Below are 22,869 nucleotides of genomic sequence, written 5' to 3' on the forward strand. Positions count from 1 at the left end.
TATATAATGGTAATACAGAGATTTAGGAACCAAGTTTGAAACTATAATACATTTCTACGAGCAAATGTTCACTCTGACCACAATTTGTTGGTTATGAACTGTAGATTAAAACTGAAGAAACTGCAAAAAAGCGGGAATATAAGGAGATGGGGTCTGGATGATCTTAAAGAACCAGATTTTCGGGAACGATTGACAAGAATTGGGAATAAAATACAGTAGAAGGGGAGTGGGTAGCTTTGAGAGGTGAAATAGCGACGACAGCAGAGGATCAAATAGGTAAAAAGAGGAGGGCTAGTAGATATCCTTGGGTAACAGAAGAGATATTGAATTTAATTGATGAAAGGGGGAAATATGAGATTGCAGTAAATGAAGTACGCGAGAAGGAATACAAACATGTAAAAAATGAGGTCGACAGTAAGTGCAAAATGGCTAAGCAAGTATGTCTAGAGGACAGATGTAAGGAGGTACAGGCATATATCACTAGGGGTAAGGTAGATACTGCCTATAGGAAAATGAAAGAGACCTTTGGAGAAAGGAAACCACCAGTATGAATATCAAGAGCTCAGATCGGAAACCAGTGGTAAGCAAAGAAGGGAAAGCAGGAAGGTAGGAGCATATGGAGGGTCTATACAAGGGCAATATACTTGAGAGCAATAACATGAAAATGGAAGAGGATGTAGATGAAGATGAAATGGAACACATGATACTACGTGATCTATTTAACAGAGCACTGAAAGACCTAAGTCAGAAAAAGGCCCCAGGCGTAGAGTACATTCCATTAGAACTACTGATAGCCTTGGGAGAGCCAGCCCTGTCAAACTCTGTCATCTGGTGAGAAAGATGTATGAGAGAGGCGAAATACTCTAAGACTTGAAGAGGAATATAATAATTCCAGTCCCAAAGAAAACAGGCGTTGACAGGTGTGAAAATTACCGAACTATCAGTTTAATAAGTCACGGCTGCAAAATATTAACACGAATGCTTTACAGACGAATGGAAAAACTGGTAAAAGCCGACCTCGGGGAAGATCAGTTTGGATTCCTTAGAAATATTGGAACATGTGAGGCAATACTGACCCTACGACTTATCTTAGAAGCTAGACTGAGGAATGGTAAACCTACGTTTCCAGCATTTGTAGACTTGGAGAAAGCTTTTGACAATGTCGACTGGAATACTGTCTTTCAAATGCTGAAGGTGGCAGGGGTAAAATACAGGGAGCGAAAGGCTATTTACAATTTGTACCGAAACCAGATGGCAGTTATAAGTGCCGAGGGACATGAAAGGGAAGCAGTGGTTGGGAAGGGAGTAAGACAGGTGTAACCTCCCCACAGTAATATTCCGAAACCTCCCAACAGTAAAAATATATATAATTATTTATATCATTCACATTCAGCGTAACCTCCCAATAAATGAATTCCGTAACCTACCAATAATACAATGTGACTAATCTCTCAATAAAATTGTGGCGCCCTTGTCACCTTTCAATAATTGACTGTGAATTTAAACTGGTAAATTTTGGGCGTAAGCAGCGCTGCATCATGGCCCTAAAAGATCATTCTGAATAAAAAATGGAATTACATGGGACTTGATATAACAATACTACATATGCGCGAGGCTGCTTTTACCTTATACTACAATACTCAGGCACCGCCATTGCTCCACACGAGCGGCCCAGCCAACTCCATACACCAAACTGCTAGCTAGCTACTACTTACTCCTACTGCTACACAGTTCCTACTGCTGACAACACTGCTCTCTGGTCTGAGATTCTCTTATAGCTTACATATCGCAGGCAGCGCTTGCGCAATCCATCGAAATTACGTCTGCTTGAGTGCACTAGCAACAAATTCCTCAACCATGGACCTCTTACATAACCCTCCACCTGGTGGAGGGGGGGGGGGGGGCAAAAATTTGGCAGCGATGGTGAATCAATTGGACTTGCCATGAGCAACAAATTTTTCTGTAATCTATTTAGTTACTAAGTCTACATTCTCAGAGGATATACATTATTGATAAGTGCAGAACATATTAAGAAATGAAATAGACTGGACACGCACTGAGTTCAGAACATTTTAAGGAATGACAAAGTGTATACGCAATGAGTACAAAATATATTAACAAATGACATAAAGTGCATACACACTGTATAAGTCTTTAGAACTTTTTCACAAGAACTGAATACATTAAGAAATATTAGTCTTTAGCATATTTAGGAGAATTGATCATATTAACAAATGAAGTGAAGTGCACACACACTATATAAGTCTTTAGCATAATTACAAGAACTGAATACATTAAGAAATGAAGTAAAGTGCATACCCACTGTATAAGTCTCTAACATTTTACAAGAACTAGGAAGGGAATGGGAAGGATAGCATCATGGTTGTAGCACAGTGAGTTGCACGTAGCTCTGCTAAAGTTCATATCTTTCTACAGAAGCACAACACAAGTGAGACAATCCGAAGTTCTCTTCCTGAAGTATTTATCAGTGTAGCCAAGACACTCAAATGTTGCATTAATATTGTATGTTATCATTTTGGTTATACATTAGGTACACCAGACAGTAGGACCATAATAACACCTCCATCGTTGAAGGTGGTGGAGAGCTTGATATGTCAACACCACATTCTTGTAGAATCCACACTCTTACATCAACGTAGAATTAGTGCAAAAACCAAATATAGGGCTCCATGATCATGAGGATGGACAGGACATACGGACATTGCAGTAATTCCTGGTAATTAGGTCAGAAGGTGAAGGATACATTAAGTTTTATGCTAGTCATCATTCAGAATTACACTAGTGTATCAACCCTTCTGAATAATTATTGGCATTCATTGGCTATTTACACAGTATTTAAGTAGTATATATACACTCCTGGAAATGGAAAAAAGAACACATTGACACCGGTGTGTCAGACCCACCATACTTGCTCCAGACACTGCGAGGGGGCTGTACAAGCAATGATCACACGCACAGCACAGCGGACACACCAGGAACCGCGGTGTTGGCCGTCGAATGGCGCTAGCTGCGCAGCATTTGTGCACCGCCGCCGTCAGTGTCAGCCAGTTTGCCGTGGCATACGGAGCTCCATCGCAGTCTTTAACACTGGTAGCATGCCGCGACAGCGTGGACGTTAACCGTATGTGCAGTTGACGGACTTTGAGCGAGGGCGTATAGTGGGCATGCGGGAGGCCGGGTGGACGTACCGCCGAATTGCTCAACACGTGGGGCGTGAGGTCTCCACAGTACATCGATGTTGTCGCCAGTGGTCGGCGGAAGGTGCACGTGCCCGTCGACCTGGGACCGGACCGCAGCGACGCACGGATGCACGCCAAGACCGTAGGATCCTACGCAGTGCCGTAGGGGACCGCACCGCCACTTCCCAGCAAATTAGGGACACTGTTGCTCCTGGGGTATCGGCGAGGACCATTCGCGACCGTCTCCATGAAGCTGAGCTACGGTCCCGCACACCGTTAGGCCGTCTTCCGCTCACGCCCCAACATCGTGCAGCCCGCCTCCAGTGGTGTCGCGACAGGCGTGAATGGAGGGACGAATGGAGACGTGTCGTCTTCAGCGATGAGAGTCGCTTCTGCCTTGGTGCCAATGATGGTCGTATGCGTGTTTGGCGCCGTGCAGGTGAGCGCCACAATCAGGACTGCATACGACCGAGGCACACAGGGCCAACACCCGGCATCATGGTGTGGGGAGCGATCTCCTACACTGGCCGTACACCACTGGTGATCGTCGAGGGGACACTGAATAGTGCACGGTACATCCAAACCGTCATCGAACCCATCGTTCTACCATTCCTAGACCGGCAAGGGAACTTGCTGTTCCAACAGGACAATGCACGTCCGCATGTATCCCGTGCCACCCAACGTGCTGTAGAAGGTGTAAGTCAACTACCCTGGCCAGCAAGATCTCCGGATCTGTCCCCCATTGAGCATGTTTGGGACTGGATGAAGCGTCGTCTCACGCGGTCTGCACGTCCAGCACGAACGCTGGTCCAACTGAGGCGCCAGGTGGAAATGGCATGGCAAGCCGTTCCACAGGACTACATCCAGCATCTCTACGATCGTCTCCATGGGAGAATAGCAGCCTGCACTGCTGCGAAAGGTGGATATACACTGTACTAGTGCCGACATTGTGCATGCTCTGTTGCCTGTGTCTATGTGCCTCTGGTTCTGTCAGTGTGATCATGTGATGTATCTGACCCCAGGAATGTGTCAATAAAGTTTCCCCTTCCTGGGACAATGAATTCACGGTGTTCTTATTTCAATTTCCAGGAGTGTATATATGTAGTATTACATAACATTATTCATAAGTCATCTTATTACAGTAATTATTGGCATAGCATTTATACGTAAGTCATCTAATTACAGTAATTATTGGCATAGCATTTATACATAAGTCATTTCATTACAGTAATTATTGGCATAGCATTTATGCATAATTCATCTCATTATAATAATCATTGGCATACCATTTATGCAGTATTACAAAACATCATTCATAACTCATCTCATTACAGTAATTATTGGCATCATGTCATCTCATTACAGTACAGTACATTACATTACAGTACAGTACAGTAAAGTACAGTCATCTCATTACAGTAATTATTGGCATAGTTTTTATGCATAAGTCATCTCATTACAGTAATTATTGGCAAAGCATTTATGCATAAGTCCTCTCATTACAACAATCATTGGCATAGCATTTATGCATGTCATCTTATTACAGTAATCGTTGGCATAGCATTTATGCGTGTCATCTTATTACAGTAATCATTGGCATCATAAGTCGTCTCATTACAGTAATTATTGGCACTCATTGGCCAGTTAATAGCATTTTTATGCAATATTCAGAAGTCATCATTCAAAACAAGAGTTAATTATTGGCATAGCATTTATGCATAAGTCATCTCATTACAAGAGTTAATTATTGGCATAGCATTTATGCATAAGTCATCTCGTTACAGTAATCATTGGCATAGCTTTTATAGAGTATAGCAATATATTATTTACAGAAATTACTGGCATAGCATTTATGCATAAGTCATCTCATTACAGTAATTATTACAGAACATTTTTCATAAGTCATCTAATTACAGTAATTATTGGCATCATGACATCTCATTACAGTAATTATTGGCATAGCATTTATGCATAAGTCGTCTCATTACAGAAATTATTGGCATAGCATTTATGCATAAATCATCTCATTACAGTAATTATTGGCACTCATTGGCCAGTTAAAAGCATTTTTTATGCAATATTCAGAAGTCATCATTCAAAACAAGAGTTAATTATTGGCATAGCATTTATGCATGTCATCTCGTTACAAGAGTTAGTTATTGACATAGCATTTATGCATAAGTCATCTCATTACAGTAATCATTGGCATAGCATTTATAGAGTATAACAATATATTGTTCACAGAAATTATTGGCATATCATTTATGCATAAGTCATCTCATTACAGTAATTATTACAGAACATTATTCATAAGTCATCTAATTACAGTAATTATTGGCGTCATAAGTCCTCTCATTACAGTAATTATTGGCTCTCATTGCCCAGTTATAAAGCATTTATTATGCATTATTCAGAAGTCATCATTCAAAACAAGAGTTATTGTGTGTAGCTTCAAACTGCTAGTTACTATATATGATATCATGTAAGTGACATAAGACATATTTAAAATGTGAGACATTGTAACTATTACTCAAGGTTTGTAGTCCAATAATACACAGATATAATGGATTCAATACATCAGAGAAATTTGCGTTATATTTAGGACTAGGAATATATCTTAAAGTAGTAGCATTATTTAGTTATATGCTGTTAATAGTTGGGACTTGTAATTTTTTTTGTGTGATAGCAATTCATTGCATTGGGATCGATAGTCCATTGCTGGGACATGAAAATATATTTTTTTTACTTATTGCTGGAAATAAGGATTAATAACGTCATTGGTCATAAGTCAGCTGCAGCAAGGTTATGAAACAAGTAGAGTATATGTGATCATATTCATAAATGACAGACACAGCTGGGTAAAAAATGGAAGTACTAGAAAAGATTTAATAATTAAGTGTTTATAGCATATTAGTATCATGAAAAGCTTCTCCTGGAAAAAATACAAAGTGGATTATTGAGCTGAAAGAAGAACTGTATTCATATTATGCTGAAAAGTAGTAAACTTCGAATTAACAGGTAATGAAACATGTACTTAATATGTATGTACTCTAGCTGTCTTTCCCAAAACATTCAGTCATTATACTATGCGACATATGGCACTGTCAAAAAGAACTGCAACAAATACTTGAATAACTACATAGCATTTCTTAACTAACATTAAATATATAAACCTCATCATTATCATCATCTGCAAAGAAAAACTTAATTATATTACCATAACTTCATCATTATCATCAACTGCAAAGAAAAACTTATTCATATTATGATGTACTTCATATAACTATTCATCATCATTTATTTTCATCTGCAAAAAATAGACACTTCATTATTCATATTCATATCATCATTTACTTCACACATCTATTCATTATCATTCATTACTTCATATAGTATAGAGTTTCTTACTTCTAGCATATTTCATCACTAAAATTAAAATGTGTACTTCTGTCTGACAGCCTGCAATAATCGCCTCGTATTCTGAAAGAAAAATAATTAGTCAAGACTGCTATCATACGATGTGTATAGTATATTCTTGTTAATGCTTCTCAATTCTGATCCATTTACTCTTCATCACAAGGTATTGCTTTTTCTTTCTTTCATTCTGATGATAAAATTTCCACTTCATAGTAAACCATTGTTGTTGTATAATTTATTTATTTTACATGGTATTGCTTTCTGAAAATAATGAATAAGCATTAATATCTTGCATTTAAATCATATACCCATTGAATGAAAACTTGTTTCTAGTGATATAATTAAGCATACAGCATAGCATGACAGAAAACATATTAGGTCAAAAACATAGTCAGTTTTCAAGTGCAAAAATGTACACACAATATCATATTGTAGTAGCAAAAAATGTAAGATGTTCAAGATATTGAGATATCATAAGGCAAAAATGTTAAAGTCAGCTGGTGTTTGTTACATCTTAAAGATTTCATAGTGCACACAGACAAAAAATTCTACTTTCGATAGGAAAACAAATCGTACATACACAAAAAAATGGAAAATATGCACGGTCTGACATATAACGACAAGAAAAGCGATCTGTTAACCTTACCTTGCCAGGCACTTGCCAAGAAAAAATACGATCATCATCAGTAAGTAGTCACATAAACATAATTCCGTAAGTGGTCATATAAACATCAGGAAATGGCATTACAGTGTGATAAATCATAAAGTATGCTCATTAAATAAAGGGTTTAACATTGGAAATATGGTGATTGCCCTTGCTTTTTCTGGTTCTCAAAGTTTCGACATGTACTACATTGGGGTGCGGAATGCTGCGAATTCTACATGGACCTGCGTATAGAAGCTCAAATTTACTGCATCTACTTTTTCCGCTCTTGGATAAATAATGTGTGCGTACTAATATCTTCTGTCCAATGTGAATGTCACGGCGAGTACAAACCTGTTTGTGCTGTCTTCTCCGGCGCTCTGCGGCACATTTGATGTTGTTGTGCGCATTGTCAATTATTTCACGGTGGCGTAGTCGACGAGATGTGGAAAAGGATACCAATTCTTTAATTTTGTTAGGTGGTTCAACATTTTTCGATATAACAGTCGGAGATAGCATAGTAGATTCATTTGGTATGGAGTTAATTACATCCTTGAATGAGAGTATGTGTCTGTCCCAGTCAATATGTCTTGTATGGCAGTATATTGTACATAGTTTACCAATTTCTTTCATCAGTCGCAGGCAGCGCTTGCGCAATCCATCGAAATTCCATCTGCTTGAGTGCGCTAGCAACAAATTCCTGAACCATGGACCTCTTACATAGGGTTGCAGCCTCTCCCCAATGTTATTCAATCTGTGTATTGAGCAAGTAGGAAAGGAAACAAAAGAAAAGTTCGGCGTAGGTATTAAAACCCATGGAGAAGAAATAAAAACTTTGAGGTTAGCCGATGACATTGTAATTCTGTCAGACACAGCAAAGGATTTGGAAGAGCAGTTGAACGGAATGGACAGTGTCTTGAAGGGAGGATATAAGATGAACAGCAACAAAAGTAAAACGTGGATAAAGGAATGTAGTCGAATTAAGTCGGGTGATGCTGAGGGAATTAGATTAGGAAATTAGACACTGGAAGTAGTAAATGAGTTTTGATATTTGGGGAGCAAAATAACTGATAATGATTGAAGTAGAGAGGAATAAAATGTAGACTGCCAATGGCAAGGAAAGCGTTTCTGAAGAAGAGAAATTTGTTAACATTGAGTATTTGTATGGAGGGTCGCCATGTATAGAAGTGAAACATGGCTTTCGGAATGTGGTGCTACAGAAGAATGCTGAAGATTAGATGGGTAGATCACATAACTAATGAGGAGGTATTGAATAGGATTGGGGAGAAGAGGAGTTTGTAGCACAACTTGAGTAGAAGAAGGGATCGGTTGGTAGTACACGTTCTGAGGCATCAAGGGATCACCAATTTAGTACTGGATTGCAGCGTGGAGGGTAAGAATCGTAAAGGGAAACCAAGAGATGAATACACTAAGCAGGTTCAGAAGGATGTAGGCTGCTGTCGGTACTGGGAGATGAAGAAGCTCGCACAGGGTAGAGTAACATGGAGAGCTGCATCAAACCAGCCTCAGGAATGAAGACCACAACAACAACAAGAAGTCATGGTTGGCAAATATTAACAGGAGTTCTTTGTAGACTAGTGGAAAAACTGCTAGAAGCCGACCTCAGGGAAGATCGGTTTGGATTCTGTAGAAATGTTGGAACACGCGAGGCAATACTGACACTACCACTTATCTTAAAAGATAGATTAAGAAAAGGCGAACCTGCGTTTCTATCATTTGTAGTCAGAGAGAAAGCTTTTGACAATGCTGACTGGAATACTCTTTCAAATTCTGAAGTTGCCAGGGGTAAAATACAGGGAACGAAAGGCTGTTTACAATTTGTACAGAAACCAGATGACAGTTATAAGAGTCGATGGGTATGAAAGAGAAGCAGTGGTTGAGAAGGGAGTAAGAGAGAGCTGTAGCCTATCCCTGATGTTATTCAAACTGTTTATTGAGACAGCAGTTGAGACATCCTGCTAAACCCGCAGGACAGAACAACTCGTAGAAATTGTGGTAGGAGGCCAGTTGAGCGGCTGTCAGTTACATTCCAAATATAACACTTTATTTAGTCGTCCAAACATTACAGCGCAACTGGTAAGCTTGACTATGGACAGAAAAGTCTTTAATTCTAAAACGGCTAAATGCCCATTAATTAAATACAACTGCTATATTTTTTTTTTTTTTTTTTGAAAGAGAAGACTCTAGGCTAGTATTTAAGGCCAAGCGATGTAAGACTTGACTGCTCAAATGGATTAAGTTTTTTTTAAAAAGCGGTTGAAAGCCGATAAATTTGAAACAACATAATAACCTTTCAATATGCAGAAGGCCCAAGCTTTATGACCAGCAAGAAACCTTACTCTAAAGCGTCTGAAGGCCTTTGTTTAAAAAAATAAAAAATAAATAAATAAATAAAAATAAAAATACTGCAACCAATTTTTGAAAGGCAGAAGGCCCAAAGCTTTCAACCTTAAATAGTATTTAAGCCCAAGTGATGTAAGAATTGATAAGTACGAATCCAACATTTTAAAGAGGCTGAAGGCCTATCATTTTGAGAACAATACAACTACAGTAAATTTTCAACTGGCAGAAAGCCCACAGCTTTATCTTCCAAAAGGTAATGCTTGATAATTAAGATCCTTAAAACATAAAGCGCCTGAAGGCTGATACTTTAAAACAATACAATAAATTTTCAACAGGTAGAAGTTCAAAGTTTTATCTTCAGACAATGTAAGACTGGCCCAATTTAGAGAACTTACTTTTAAAACGGCTGTAGGCCTTTGATTTTAAAAACACAATTACAAGCATACAAATTCCAACCATTGGCTATGAGCCATTAAAAATACACAATTAAACGCCAACAATAAAGGCAGTATAGAAAACGACGCTCAGAAGTTTCCAGGGGGCTTGGTCTTCCCTTGAAATCTTAACGTTCGCTTAGGTGAGACAAGAAGTCGGGCCAACTATACTCGATCCGCTGGCAACACAACCAAGAGACGGTCAGGGACCCACCAACAAGGTGACTTGCTAACCACCGACCAGTATACGGGAATTCCAAAGCCAAAACGTTACAGACATAGGCGCCCACAAGGAAAATACATTAAGCTGTCAAAAACTACACATCATGTTGGACAGTGACAGCAGGTGAGGAAAGGACACTACCTGAATTTTCGTTCAGCGACAAGGGCAGGTAACCGAACCGGTAACGGCCACAAGGCAGAAAATTCCGCTGGTGTACTTGAATTTCAAACCGACAAATACAGTTAATTCCACCACACGGCGGCTAAATCTTCACCAACTCGAACACTCGCAGCTGCTCCCGGGAATACCGCCAACAGCGAACCACCAACCAAGGGGACAACGTGAACAGACCGGCTTCAGCAATTAAATCACCACTCAACCATCATGTCCTGTGTCGGTGAGCTGTAATTAAATCACCACTCAACCTTCATGTCCTGTGTCGGTGAGCCACGAACCTCGTTGCACTGGGAACAGCTCCCACACACTCCGACACTGCATAGAGACCGCCAGTAGGCCCTGGCTGACTGCGCCGTGTGGGGACCTCCTTGCTGATCCCTCCAACCGACCAACTGGCTGCATGCCGCCAAGCCACAACTATAAACACCATACCAAAGATGGTATACGGTGCAAATATCGATACACACCGCTGCTGCCACACATAGAAGGAGGAAGAACCGCCGCATAACCGCAATAACCGTGGGAAACAGAACGAAGAGTAACAGCCAAGTTTAAAAGCAACGCATAAGCTGGTGTCAGCACGGCTCGGCAGTGAAGGAAACAAAAGAAAAATTTTGATTAGGAGTTAAAATCCATGGAGAAGAAATGATAACTTTCAGGCTTGCTGATGACATTTTAATTCTGTCAGAGACAGCCAAGGACCTGGAAGAGCACTTGAATGGAATGGACAGGAGGATATGAGATGAACACCAACAAAAGCAAAACGTAAATAATGGAATGTATTCGAATTAAATCAGGTGATTCTGACGGAATTAGATTAGGAAATGAGACACTTATAGTAGTAGATAAGTTTTGCTGTTTGGGGAGCAAATGATGGTCGAAGTAGAGAGGATATAAAATGTAGAGTAGCTACGGCAAGGAAAGCGTTCCGAAGGAGAGAAATTTGTTAACATCGACTATAGATTTAAGTGTCAGGAAGCCTTTTCTGAAAGTATTTGTTTGGAGTGTGGCCATGATGGGAGTAAAACATGGATGATAAATAGTGTAGACAAGAAGAGAATAGAAGCTTTCGAAATGTGGTGCTATAGAATAATGCTAAAGATTAGATGGGTAGATCACCTAACTAATGAGGAGGTACTGAATAGAATTGGGGAGAGGAGGAATTTGTGGCACAATCTAACTAAAAGAAGGGAGAAGTTGGTAGGAAACGTTCTGAGGCATGAAGGGATAACCAATTTAGTACTGGAGGGAAGCGTGGAGGGTAGAAGACTAAGAGGGAGAATTATATTAATTCCTTTATTTTATTCTTACGCGTACTCTTTAGGAGGATTTGGTACATTCCCTTGGATGCGGCGGAGTGGCTTTCCATTCTCTTCTTATTGTTATCACTTTCACACACCTAGCTCATAGGCTTCTTGTCTGCACGTTGCAGTCAGTATGTGTTAAAGTAATCACCACCTAATACCTATCAGACAGAGGACACGAAACCCTAGTAAAAAATCGGTTCCTGAAATTTCATGATAAATTTCAGGCGTTCTGTTTTTCCCTTCTTGTAGCAAGATATTTAAAGCTCTGTTGACTATGTACTGCCACTAAGATTCACAAAAGCAGTCACAAGTTTTGTAACTTCGATCAGAATATTATTTGCGAACTAAACAGTCATTGATCCATAAGATTAGGAGGGGTTAAGCAATCGGTCGATTCAATGGTCTCCATTTATAGATGTGCTCGCCGCACTCTTCTGTGACGAATGTGAAGTATGCCACGAGGATTTTCTAAGTTACAGCAGAATATTTCACACGCGGTTATCTTTCACACGGAAGCACATAAAATTACCAAACGTTCACCGAACCTAGTTTAAGTGTCTAATTCTTCATTTTACACACTATCTGGGAAGAGCGATCTAAGATCATGTGTTCAGCACAATGGTCCGGAAGTGATTCTCCCATGCAGTGTGCTCGTGCAGATATCACCAGTCTCTCGACACAGGAAGCTCTCAATTCTGATTGACTGTTGATCTGAACTACCAATGAGAAATTTCTTCTAGATGATTCTCATAGCCAGATCCTGTCTCATCCAACCTGAATTCAGAAAGTAAATTTATGTAAACAGAACCTCAATTTATTACATTGCTTTTTAATTATAAACCAAAAAAAGTATGAAGTAAATCCAAAATTAAATATAAAAATTACTGTGTTCTTAACTTCTCTTCTGGCTGCCTTTTACAAAACGCTGCTCATTCAAAGGTATGTCACATGACTTGTGTTTCTTCCTAGGAATTGCCCCAAGATTAGAATTTCACATAGACCTTCACAAAATAAAACATTTCCAATTTCATAAGTATCTCATTCATTCTCTACCACTCACTCACATAAAATATATAAATGAATATCAATTTTAAAATGTTTGAGTATTACCTCAAATAAAAATTACAAATTTTATGTTAACTGACTTTTAGCAGCTGAACTTTTCATTATATCCATTCGATATTGAAGGTTAATCTATTGACATAACTAGATCAGTTTTGAAATACCAGAATGGTTTTGTGTGATATTTAAGTTAAATTTTCTGTCTTCTAAACTATGATAAACAATTAAATGAAATTTGGACAGTATCATTTTAGCAATAACAAAAATCAATGTGTAAAGTCTCAACAAAATCGGAGAGTAACTCAAGTAGTTCACTTAAATTCATATAGAGTATAAATATTCGTAGTGTTATACTGTCAGACTGAGTCACTGCCACAGGCGGCATCTGAAACAGATGCGTCAGCTGTGTCTTGACTAAAGGAGAAACAAGAAAAGACGATCCAATATCTTGCAGCCACTTTGACCGGTGCCAATCAATTCTCCATAATTTACAGCACCCTTGATAATATTGAATAAATTGCTATGTTACAATGCCGACCGTAGTAACATTCGCAACATGAATATTTCGAACGCCACAAGTGTCACACGAAGATAGGTTTCTCACAGCGACATTTTTTCGTACGATTCTCACTCGGGAAAGAAACGTCGTTCAGGGCAGACGGTGGCAGAAATAATGAACAATTTACAAATTATTTTTATTTGCTTACTTGATAGTAAATATAATTGAGATTATTATCCCAAATGTTTTCCTTGAAATTCGAACTACAAATGGCATAAAAAAATTAAAACCCTAAGCAGTGTAATGCGCCAAGCCCGATTTTCAATATACCAAATGGAGGAAAAATTTTATTGCAGAATTTGGCCTGTGAAAGAATTTGGCCTAGAAAATATAGCTTTAGAAGGATTTGATTTTTTGTATACATAACAGCAATGTTTTAAAGAAGGCTGTGGAGCCATTTTCTGGTTCAATCAGTGTGGTATAGAAGGCTGTGGAGTGTTGTAAACAAGTTTTGTGCTGTTCAGTGGAATTCGAGTAACACTTGATTTATTGTGCCATTCTTTGTGCAAGGTTGAATCTGTTGATCCATTTTTACAATGCCTAGGCCTGGTAAAGTATTTAAAAATATAGTAAGTTCCATATTTCCAATATAAAGCAAAAAACTGACAGGCCTGCAGATGCAAACATTAGCTTGTCTCCAAGTGCATCTAAAATAAAACTTGGGACACGGATTGTATCAGAAGAAACAAATCATGACAGAAATACAGGTTTCAGAATTGTGGATCTGGAAATGGTGGCAGAGGCACTTAGAAAAGCCTGCAAGTGCTCTGTTTGTGGAGGAAATGTGGATTTGGTTGATGATGGAAAGAGAGAAGGGTTGGTTTGCACATTGCACATTTTGTGTCAAAACTGTAATGCTGACAGGCCATTCAAGACATCAAAGGGCAGTAATAGAATCTATTAAGCCAATAAGAGATTTGCTTTGGACTAAGATGTATAGGGATTGGAAGAGATGGTGGAAACATTTTATGTGATGTTATGAACATGCCTGGTCCTCCCCTAAAATTTTCTGCAATGAATACTGCTCTCCTCAATGCAGTTGGAAGTAAGTGAAGAGAGCATGAAAATGGCAGTCCTGGGGGCAATTCAAGAAAATTGTGAAGCAACTAATAGCAACGGTATAGCAGTTTCCTGTGACAGTTCCTGGATGAAGAGGGGGGCATAGTTGACTGCATGGAGTTTCAACAATCATTAGTGTCGACACTGGAAAAGTATTAGACTTAGAGGGGAGGTCTAAATATTGCTCTGCATGTTCCTTGCAAAAGAAATATATTGATGCAGGTAAAGAAACAGAATGGCAAGAAGCCCATAAAGCTGTTTGTAGCACAAATTATGCAGGCTCCAGTGGTGGGATAGAAGCTGCAGGTATGAAATTCATTTTCCATAGTTCTTTGCAAAAGTATGGAGTAATATACGTACAGTATTTAGGAGGTGGAGACTAGTGCTTTCAAGAATGTAGTTGAAAGTCAGCCCTATGGAAAAGATTGCACTAATGAGAAACTGGAGTACTTAGGCCATATTCAGAAGAGGATGGTTTGACGACCCCGAAGACTTGTTGCAGACAATAAAGGCAAGCTACTAGAGGATGGGAAGCCACTGGGAGGTAAAAACAGACTAACAAAGAAGAGAACTGACAGCCTACAAGTCTATTATGGTGCTGCAATTAGAAGTAACCTCACAAGCTTGGACAGTATGAGGAAAGCAGTATGGGCCATTTGGTATCATTACTTGTCGACAGACACTGCACCTCAACATGGCATCTGTTCTAATGAATGGTGTAAATTTTTGGAAAGTAAGGAATGTGGGGAAGCTTATACCCATAAAAATAACCTTCCTTATGAGGTTTCAAAGGCCATTAAACCACCTTTTAGAGCACTGGCGTCCCCAGAACTGCTAGAAAAACGTCTGTATGGGAAAACACAGAACCCAAATGAAAGTTTCAATGCTCTTATTTGGAAATGATGTCCTAGGACTGTGTTTGTTTTCAGTCTGGTGGTGAAGATTTCTGCTTTGGAAGCTGCAGCAGTGTTTAATGAAGGGAATGTGACAAGACTTCACATCCTCAGTAAGTTAGGCCTTACACCTGGAGTCTTCACTGAGCAGATACTGCAGATCATCGATAAGCAAAGAATCGCGGAGGCGGAGACTTCAGTCTAGAACATACAAAAAATAGCTAGGCAAAGGAGCAGAGAAACTAAAAGAGCTGTAGAGGATTATGAGGAAGAAATGGAATATGGATATAGGCAGTTTTCGCTAAGGTATGATAGGAACACATATATCAGAAACCATTGGAAGGATTGCAATGGATTTGGCACACCTATTCTTTTACTTTGAAGCAATATTTAAGTGGAACAAAATTTTGTTTTAATCGATATATTATACACGGTTTGTGGTTGATAATATGTTGAAAAGTTTGCTTGTAAAAAATGTTCGAATCCAAAATATCACAGAAAATAATAGCATTAATTTACGAAAAAGTTGCAGCACTTAATTGTACACCTATTAGTGTAGATTATTTTACGATCAAAAAATTTGCCAAATTTGGCTCGAAATTATGAAAAAGTGTATCTTAAAATTATAATGCAATAAAAAATTCCAAATTATCTCACTGCATTAGATTGTTATTAAAAATTCTGAATTTTTTAAAAAAATCGTATTAGATCTCTATACATAAGTGTGCAAAATTTCAATGAGATTGAACAAAAAATGGCAAAGAGATGGATTTACAAAAATATCAGTGCAAGACTGACATCGTCTCCCCTTAACATTGCTGAAGATTTCACAAATTGGCAGTGATTTCGCAGCAAACCTCGCATAACGAATCACTTATCCGAAAGCCGGCTCTTATAGTTTATTATGAATTAATATACGCCACAGGAATTTCAGCGAAATAATTTCAGATAATTTTTCCATTCATTCATTCATTTTTTTAATTCATTCACTTGACACACAATTAGTAGAGAATAAGGACAACGTTATTTCTATATACACTGGGAAACATTCGTATATCAGTCTTTTACGGAAGTAGATAGATGAGTGGGAAACTAAAGAATATACAAATAATAATCAGGTTTCGAAAACAGGGCGAAAATGGAGCAAAAGTGTGAAGCTGTAATACTAACCAATGTGCCAACTACATTGATGAACCAAAACATTAAAACCAGTTTGTTTGTCCTTCTTTGAAACGAAATACATCACTGATTCTGCGTATCAGGGATCCGACAGTTTGTTGGAAGGTTTGTGGAGGTACGTGGCATTAGATGTCTACACACACCGCTGATGGCGCCTGATGGGGACCTAGATGGGTTCAATTGGATTTCCTCAAGCGAATTTGGTGGCCGAACATCGATGTGTTCGCTATAATGATCCTCAGACCACTAAAGGACGATTTTGCCTCCGAGACACATACTGCTGAAAGATGACATCAAGTATGAAGGGATGAAGGTAGTTTGCAGCTGTCAGTGTGTCTTCGATTGCCACCGTGGGTCCCATGCAAGCAGAGGAGAATGCCTCCCATAGCACAATACTGCTTCCACCTGCTTGCATCTGTGGAGCGAGGCACGTTTCTAGCTGCCGTTCACATCGATGACGGCGTTTGTGGAGGCGACCAGCGATCTAATGTAGCAAAAATGTGATTCGCCCGAAAATCCAACACGTTTCCATTGGTCGACGATGGAATCCCGGTGCTCTCGTCCCCACTGCAGTAGTAACTGACGATGTCGTTCGGTCAACATGTGAACACTTAAAGGTGGTCTTCTGCAGACTAAGTGTTCAACAATGTACGATGAACGTCGTCCTCCGAAACACCTGTGTGTGCACCCGTATTGTGCTCTTTCGGCTGAGATGCCACAGATCACCATCTGTCCTACTTTACAGAGCAGACAAGCTTCCAAACCCCACGTTCTGTGAAGAGTCGTAGACGTCCAACTATTTACCTCCTAGTGGTAGTGTCACTGTCCTTCTACCTCATTTCGCAGCTCTGTGTGAACATACGACCACCTTCGTCGTTTTCGAAATACTAGTTCACAGACTCTGCGTAATAATAATCAGTCTTATGTCAAAGTCGCTTATCTCAATGGATTTCCCCATTTACAACCAATATCTTGGCTAGAGTGATCCCTCGTGCACGTGTGCTCCGTTCACATAAGTTTGTTACAGCGTCACGTGCCCGAAAAGCGACCAGGCGGCATCAAAAGCAAAAAAAATTAAAAAAAAAAAACCCTGAGCCACAAAATACGTTGAGCAATGCTCTCATAATGGGCTTGTTCAGATCATTTCATGGAGGCTGTCTCCCACTAATTCCGTAATGTGACGTGCTAATAACAGAAGATTTTTGTCTTTTAACAAATGTTAGTAATTTTAGACATAATTTCTAAAACCGAAGGGAGAAAGCGAAAAGAGGGATAGCAGTATATGAACTTTCAGAGTAAATATAAGCACACTGAATGGTATAAAAAGGTAGAAATAATTTCAAACAACTCTGTGTTGTAACCAAAAGTTTGAGTAGTGCTACACCACAAGTAATTTTTATTTGTGAATTTTTTATATTGTAGTGAACGAAGAGCCTTCCGTGTGTACCTATCAATCAGATGTAGATTGTGTGTTGGCATTGGATCTCAGATTAGCAAAACGCCCAGAGAGTACAGCAGAACTGTACCGCACCTTGCTGTCCTGTTTCAGGCACACAGTCGCCACACGGACAGGGGAGTGCGCGCATCACCGACGGCAAAGCCGCTAGGCTCGGCCAGTTCCCACACCAGGCTCTCGTCCTCGGCGACGGGACCCACATATGCGGCGGGTCGCTCATCACCAAAACTACGGTCCTCACCGCCGCCAGCTGCACCGTCAAGTGAGTGGCGGCGGCAGCGGCAGCTGGGCGAGGACAGCGCTTGTCTAGCGAGCGCAACAAGCAACGCTGCTTAATGATGTAATGTCTCATTTAGGAGGCTGCAGATGTACACAACTGGCCATTAAAATTGCTACACCATGAAGAAATGCAGATGATAAAACGGGTATTCATTAGACATATGTATTATACTACAACTGACATGTGATTACATTTTCACGCAATTTGGGTGCATAGATCCTGAGAAATGAGTACCCAGAACAACCACCTCTGGCCGTAATAACGGCCTTGATACACCTGGGCATTGAGCCAAACAGAGCTTGAATGGCGTGTACAGGTACAGCTGCCCATGCAGCTCCAACACGATACCACAGTTCAAGAGTAGTGACTGGTGTATTGTGATGAGCCAGTTGCTCGGCCACCATTGACCAGAGGTTATCAATTGGTGAGAGATCTGGAGAATGTGCTGGCCAGGGCAGCAGTCGAACATTTTCAGTATCCAGAAAGGCCCGTACAGGACCTGCAACATGCAGTCGTGCATTATGTTGTGTTGGCAGTAGAGCCAACATCGTGTTCCTAGTGGAGGCCGAGATGCACGCATTTTAGCTCACGCAGGCTGGCGTGAGGAGGGAAGGACTATACTGACGTGAGGTCTGAAACATGGCAAGGAATCAGAATTCAGAAAGCGAACGTAATTAGTTTGATACTTAACTTTAATCCATTAATGATGAACGTCGCTCTTGACGGTACGTGATTCACAATGTTATCAGTTCAGAATACATTCTTGAAGAATATGGCGCCTTGCTAGCTCGTAGCAAATGACTTAGCTGAAGGCTATGCTAAGCTGTCGTCTCTGCAAATGAGAGCGTATGTAGTCAGTGAACCATCGCTAGCAAAGTCGGCTGTACAACTGGAGCGAGTGCTAGGAAGTCTCACTAGACTACACCTGCCGTGTGGCGGCGCTCGGTCCCCACTTACTGACAGTGGCGACACGCGGGTCCGATGTATACTAACGGACCGCGGCCGATTTAAAGGCTACCACCTACCAAGTGTGGTGTCTGGCGGTGACACCACATTATCCTGCTGAAATGTAGGGTTTCGCAGGGATCGAAAGAAGGGTAGAGCCACAGGTCGTAGCACATCTGAAATGTAACGTCCACTGTTCAAAATGCCGTCAATGCGAACAAAAGGTGACAGAGACGTGTAATCAATGGCACCCCATACCATCACCCGGGGTGATACGCCAGCATAGCAATGACGAATACACGCTTTCCAATGTGCGTTCACCGCGATGTCGCCAAACACGGATGCGACCATCATGATGCTGTAAACAGAACCTGGATTCATCCGAAAAATTGACGTTTTGCCATTCGCGCACCCAGGTTCGTCGTTGAGTACACGATCTCAGGCGCTCCTGTCTGTAATGCAGCGTCAAGGGTAACCGCACCCACGGTCTCCGAGCTGATAGCCCATGCTGCTGCAAACGTCGTCGAACTGTTCGTGCAGATGGTTGTTGTCTTGCAAACGTCCCCATCTGTTATTCAGGGATCGAGACGTGGCTGCACGATCCGTTACAGCCAGGCGAATAAGATGCCTGTCATCTCGACTGCTAGCGATACGAGGCCGTTCGGATCCAGCACGGCGTTCCATATTACCCTCCTGAACCCACCGATACCATATTCTGCTAACAGTCATTGGATATCGACCAACGCGAGCAGAAATGTCGTGATTCGATAAACCGCAATCGCGATAGGCTACAATCCGACCTTTATCCAAGTCGGAAACGTGATGGTACGCATTTCTCCTTACACGAGGCATCACAACAACGTTTCACCAGGCAGCGCCGGTCAACTGCTGTTTGTGTATGAGAAATCGGTTGGAAACTTTCCTCATGTCAGCAAGTTGTAGGTGTCGCCACCGGCGCCAACCTTGTGTGAATGGTCTGAAAAGCTAATCATTTGCATATCACAGCATCTTCTTCCTGTCGGTTAAATTTCGCGTCTATAGGACGTGATCTTCGTGGTGTAGCAATTTTAATGGCCGGTAGTGTATGTACACAGAAATTTAATTAAATACCAAGCTCCGTATAACATATTTATAAGCAAAAGGGAGCATTATGAAAAATTATGCGAGACGTGTAAGCTAAGGACAAACGACAAAATACTGTAAGAAATGTCAAATAATTTTCTTTGCAGAGTAAATCATTAAGGGTAACAGAATAAACGATGGCTATGAATTTAAACAAAGTATGGAAATATCTGCGGACGGATGTAATGACCAAATATATCAGTTGCCACGGAGCTACATAATGCAATTAGTTTCGAGTTAGTTTTAAGGTTTTTCCTCTTTCAGCGACCAGTGCATCGTCACAGCGCAGAAGAAGAGAGAGTAGCTGGTACCAAATGAAGAAACAGGCCGCACCTCGAGTAAGCAGTTTAGTTATAAGAATATTTATACAAAGGTCATAAGGCAAATAGCAAATGAACTATGCATCCTTGCAGTATATCTCCATGACAGTTATCAGTACCTATTCGCTTCACAGTACAAATAAACATTTAAGGATGAGATTTTACAAAAACCAATTAATTTTTATTGTGTCACATGAAAACTTGAATAATGACATTTCCAGGAATTTAACACTTAACTAAACGTGAATTGAAGTAAATAACACTAGCACATGAAGAAAACACATGACATAATGTGAATGATTAGTCGGTACACATTATTTCCATGAAACAAAAGTTTCTTCGAAACTAGTTCATGACTGATGAGTAACATTTCCTCATAAATTCTTGAACCAGTACATGAGTATTTCCTTTCTTTCATCCAAAACGAAAGAGGTGGCGCCAAGCATAGTTAGGTCAGCAATGCGCAAAGTTTTAGTCCCATTTCCAATGCTTTTTCCCTCCTTCATCTAAGGGAGGAATGAACTTCCATAACTGATAAAAGCCTATCTGTAAAATGAAGTATAAATGAATCATATGCTTATATTGTATCAAGATAGTGTGTATGTAAATAATTTACATATGTGATATGAACAAAGAGAAGTTGAACAAAAAAAACTGTAGTAACAGAACCCAGTTAATGAAAATCTTATGACGTTTTAAAACTTGAGAAACTTATGTTCAGAGTATAAGAAATTGGTGGCGTGTCAGCCATAGATATAAGTTATCATGTTATGTATATTCCTGTAACTCAATACTGTTATGATTTTTCATTGGAAACCAAACTCCATAGGAATAAATGAACTATGGAGATAAGCAATTTATACTATGTTTTGGATAGCTACATGTTTCTTTCAACAAGTGGATGGTCAAGAGGAGTGACATGAACATGTGTATGCAACCAAATAATTCCTGAGTGTCGTTGCTCACATTAACAAGTGAACTATAGTTGTTCGAACCTGTACTTACCTCATCGAGAGATGATTTGGTCGCGGTTCTCTCTGCTGAGAATGAATAATGATGCCCGGGCCTCAAAAATTGAGATCTTCTGCCACAGCGTCGGATTTTGAACAATAAGCGCACACCCACTGCACCCAGAATGAAGACAAACGTCACGGCAATTCTCTAATATGTGATACTCAGATGAAAGTGTGACACTGAATGTGAAATGAACATTAAGAAAATGAGTGCACGGACTTGTGACGGTAGCAGCTGACATGATGACCGTTAGTGACTAGTTCTTAGGCACCAAATCTGCCAGTGAGCAAGCGCGAAACCCGGCAGCAAGACCGAAGCAAACTGAACATTATTGTCAGTGCATTAAATTGAAATATGTAATCGACTATCATATTATGTATATAGTCTTTCAATTTTTGTAGAACTGTAACATACATAGGATAAGCTGACATATCCATTCCATTAAATAAAAGAGAAGTTGGCAAACAAAGGGCATCGACCCCTATTGGCAAATATAAATATTTACAAGCAGGAAACATTATACGTCTCCATACCATGTCAATGTACAGTGTGGGGGCAATTGTGTAGGTGCATGATGGAAGACCCCAGGATATCGTAAAGTTATGTTTTCTTAAAAACAAAAACTAAAACACCGATCGACCGTGAGTGTTGGCAAAGACGTTAGTTATGAATGTGCGGTAAGGTGCAGACAAATGAAAAAAACGTCATTCATTTTTTGTACATGATTTTGTTTCTCACTCTCCTGTCTGTAGAAGTTCGGTTAAGAAGTGCTGTTTGGAAATATGACAGGCTACAAGTGTGGTGTATCGTACATGTTTCGAAATAAGAAGAACATTGGTAGGAGTATTAGGTACGTTTTGCTCAAGTGAAACGAAACCAAGTAAGGAGAATTTTCTTAATTACGACATGATCAAGACTAACTCGGGACCTCTGCGTTTGCCAAACAAGTGCTCTGCCAACTGAGCTACCCAATCACCAGTTACAATCGGTCCTCACAGTTCTAATTCCACCAGTACCTTATCTCCTACCTTCCAGACTTCACAGAGCGCTCCTGAGAAATTTGCAAGACTAGCACTTTACAAGAAAGACCACTGCAGAAATATGGTTTAGCCACTGCCTGGGGTATGTTTCCAGAATAAAATTTCACCCTCCAGCTGGGTGTGCAGTGGCATGAAGTTTAATATATCATTTAGGGGGGCATCATCAATTACTATA

General features: G+C 40.1%; 1 protein-coding gene across 1 annotated transcript in view; it reads left to right on the top strand.

Annotated features, from left to right (window-relative positions):
• LOC126425256 (collagenase-like) overlaps positions 1 to 22,869 on the top strand; it is a 210,483-nt gene that overhangs the window by 43,587 nt on the left and 144,027 nt on the right. Inside the window, exon 2 of the mRNA XM_050088227.1 lies at positions 18,067 to 18,235. Within this exon, the coding sequence (XP_049944184.1) occupies positions 18,067 to 18,235 (169 nt within the window). The remainder of the gene's footprint in view (positions 1 to 18,066; positions 18,236 to 22,869) is intronic.

This window comes from Schistocerca serialis, chromosome 10, assembly GCF_023864345.2.
Source record: "Schistocerca serialis cubense isolate TAMUIC-IGC-003099 chromosome 10, iqSchSeri2.2, whole genome shotgun sequence".
NCBI classification, from domain to species: domain Eukaryota; kingdom Metazoa; phylum Arthropoda; class Insecta; order Orthoptera; family Acrididae; genus Schistocerca; species Schistocerca serialis.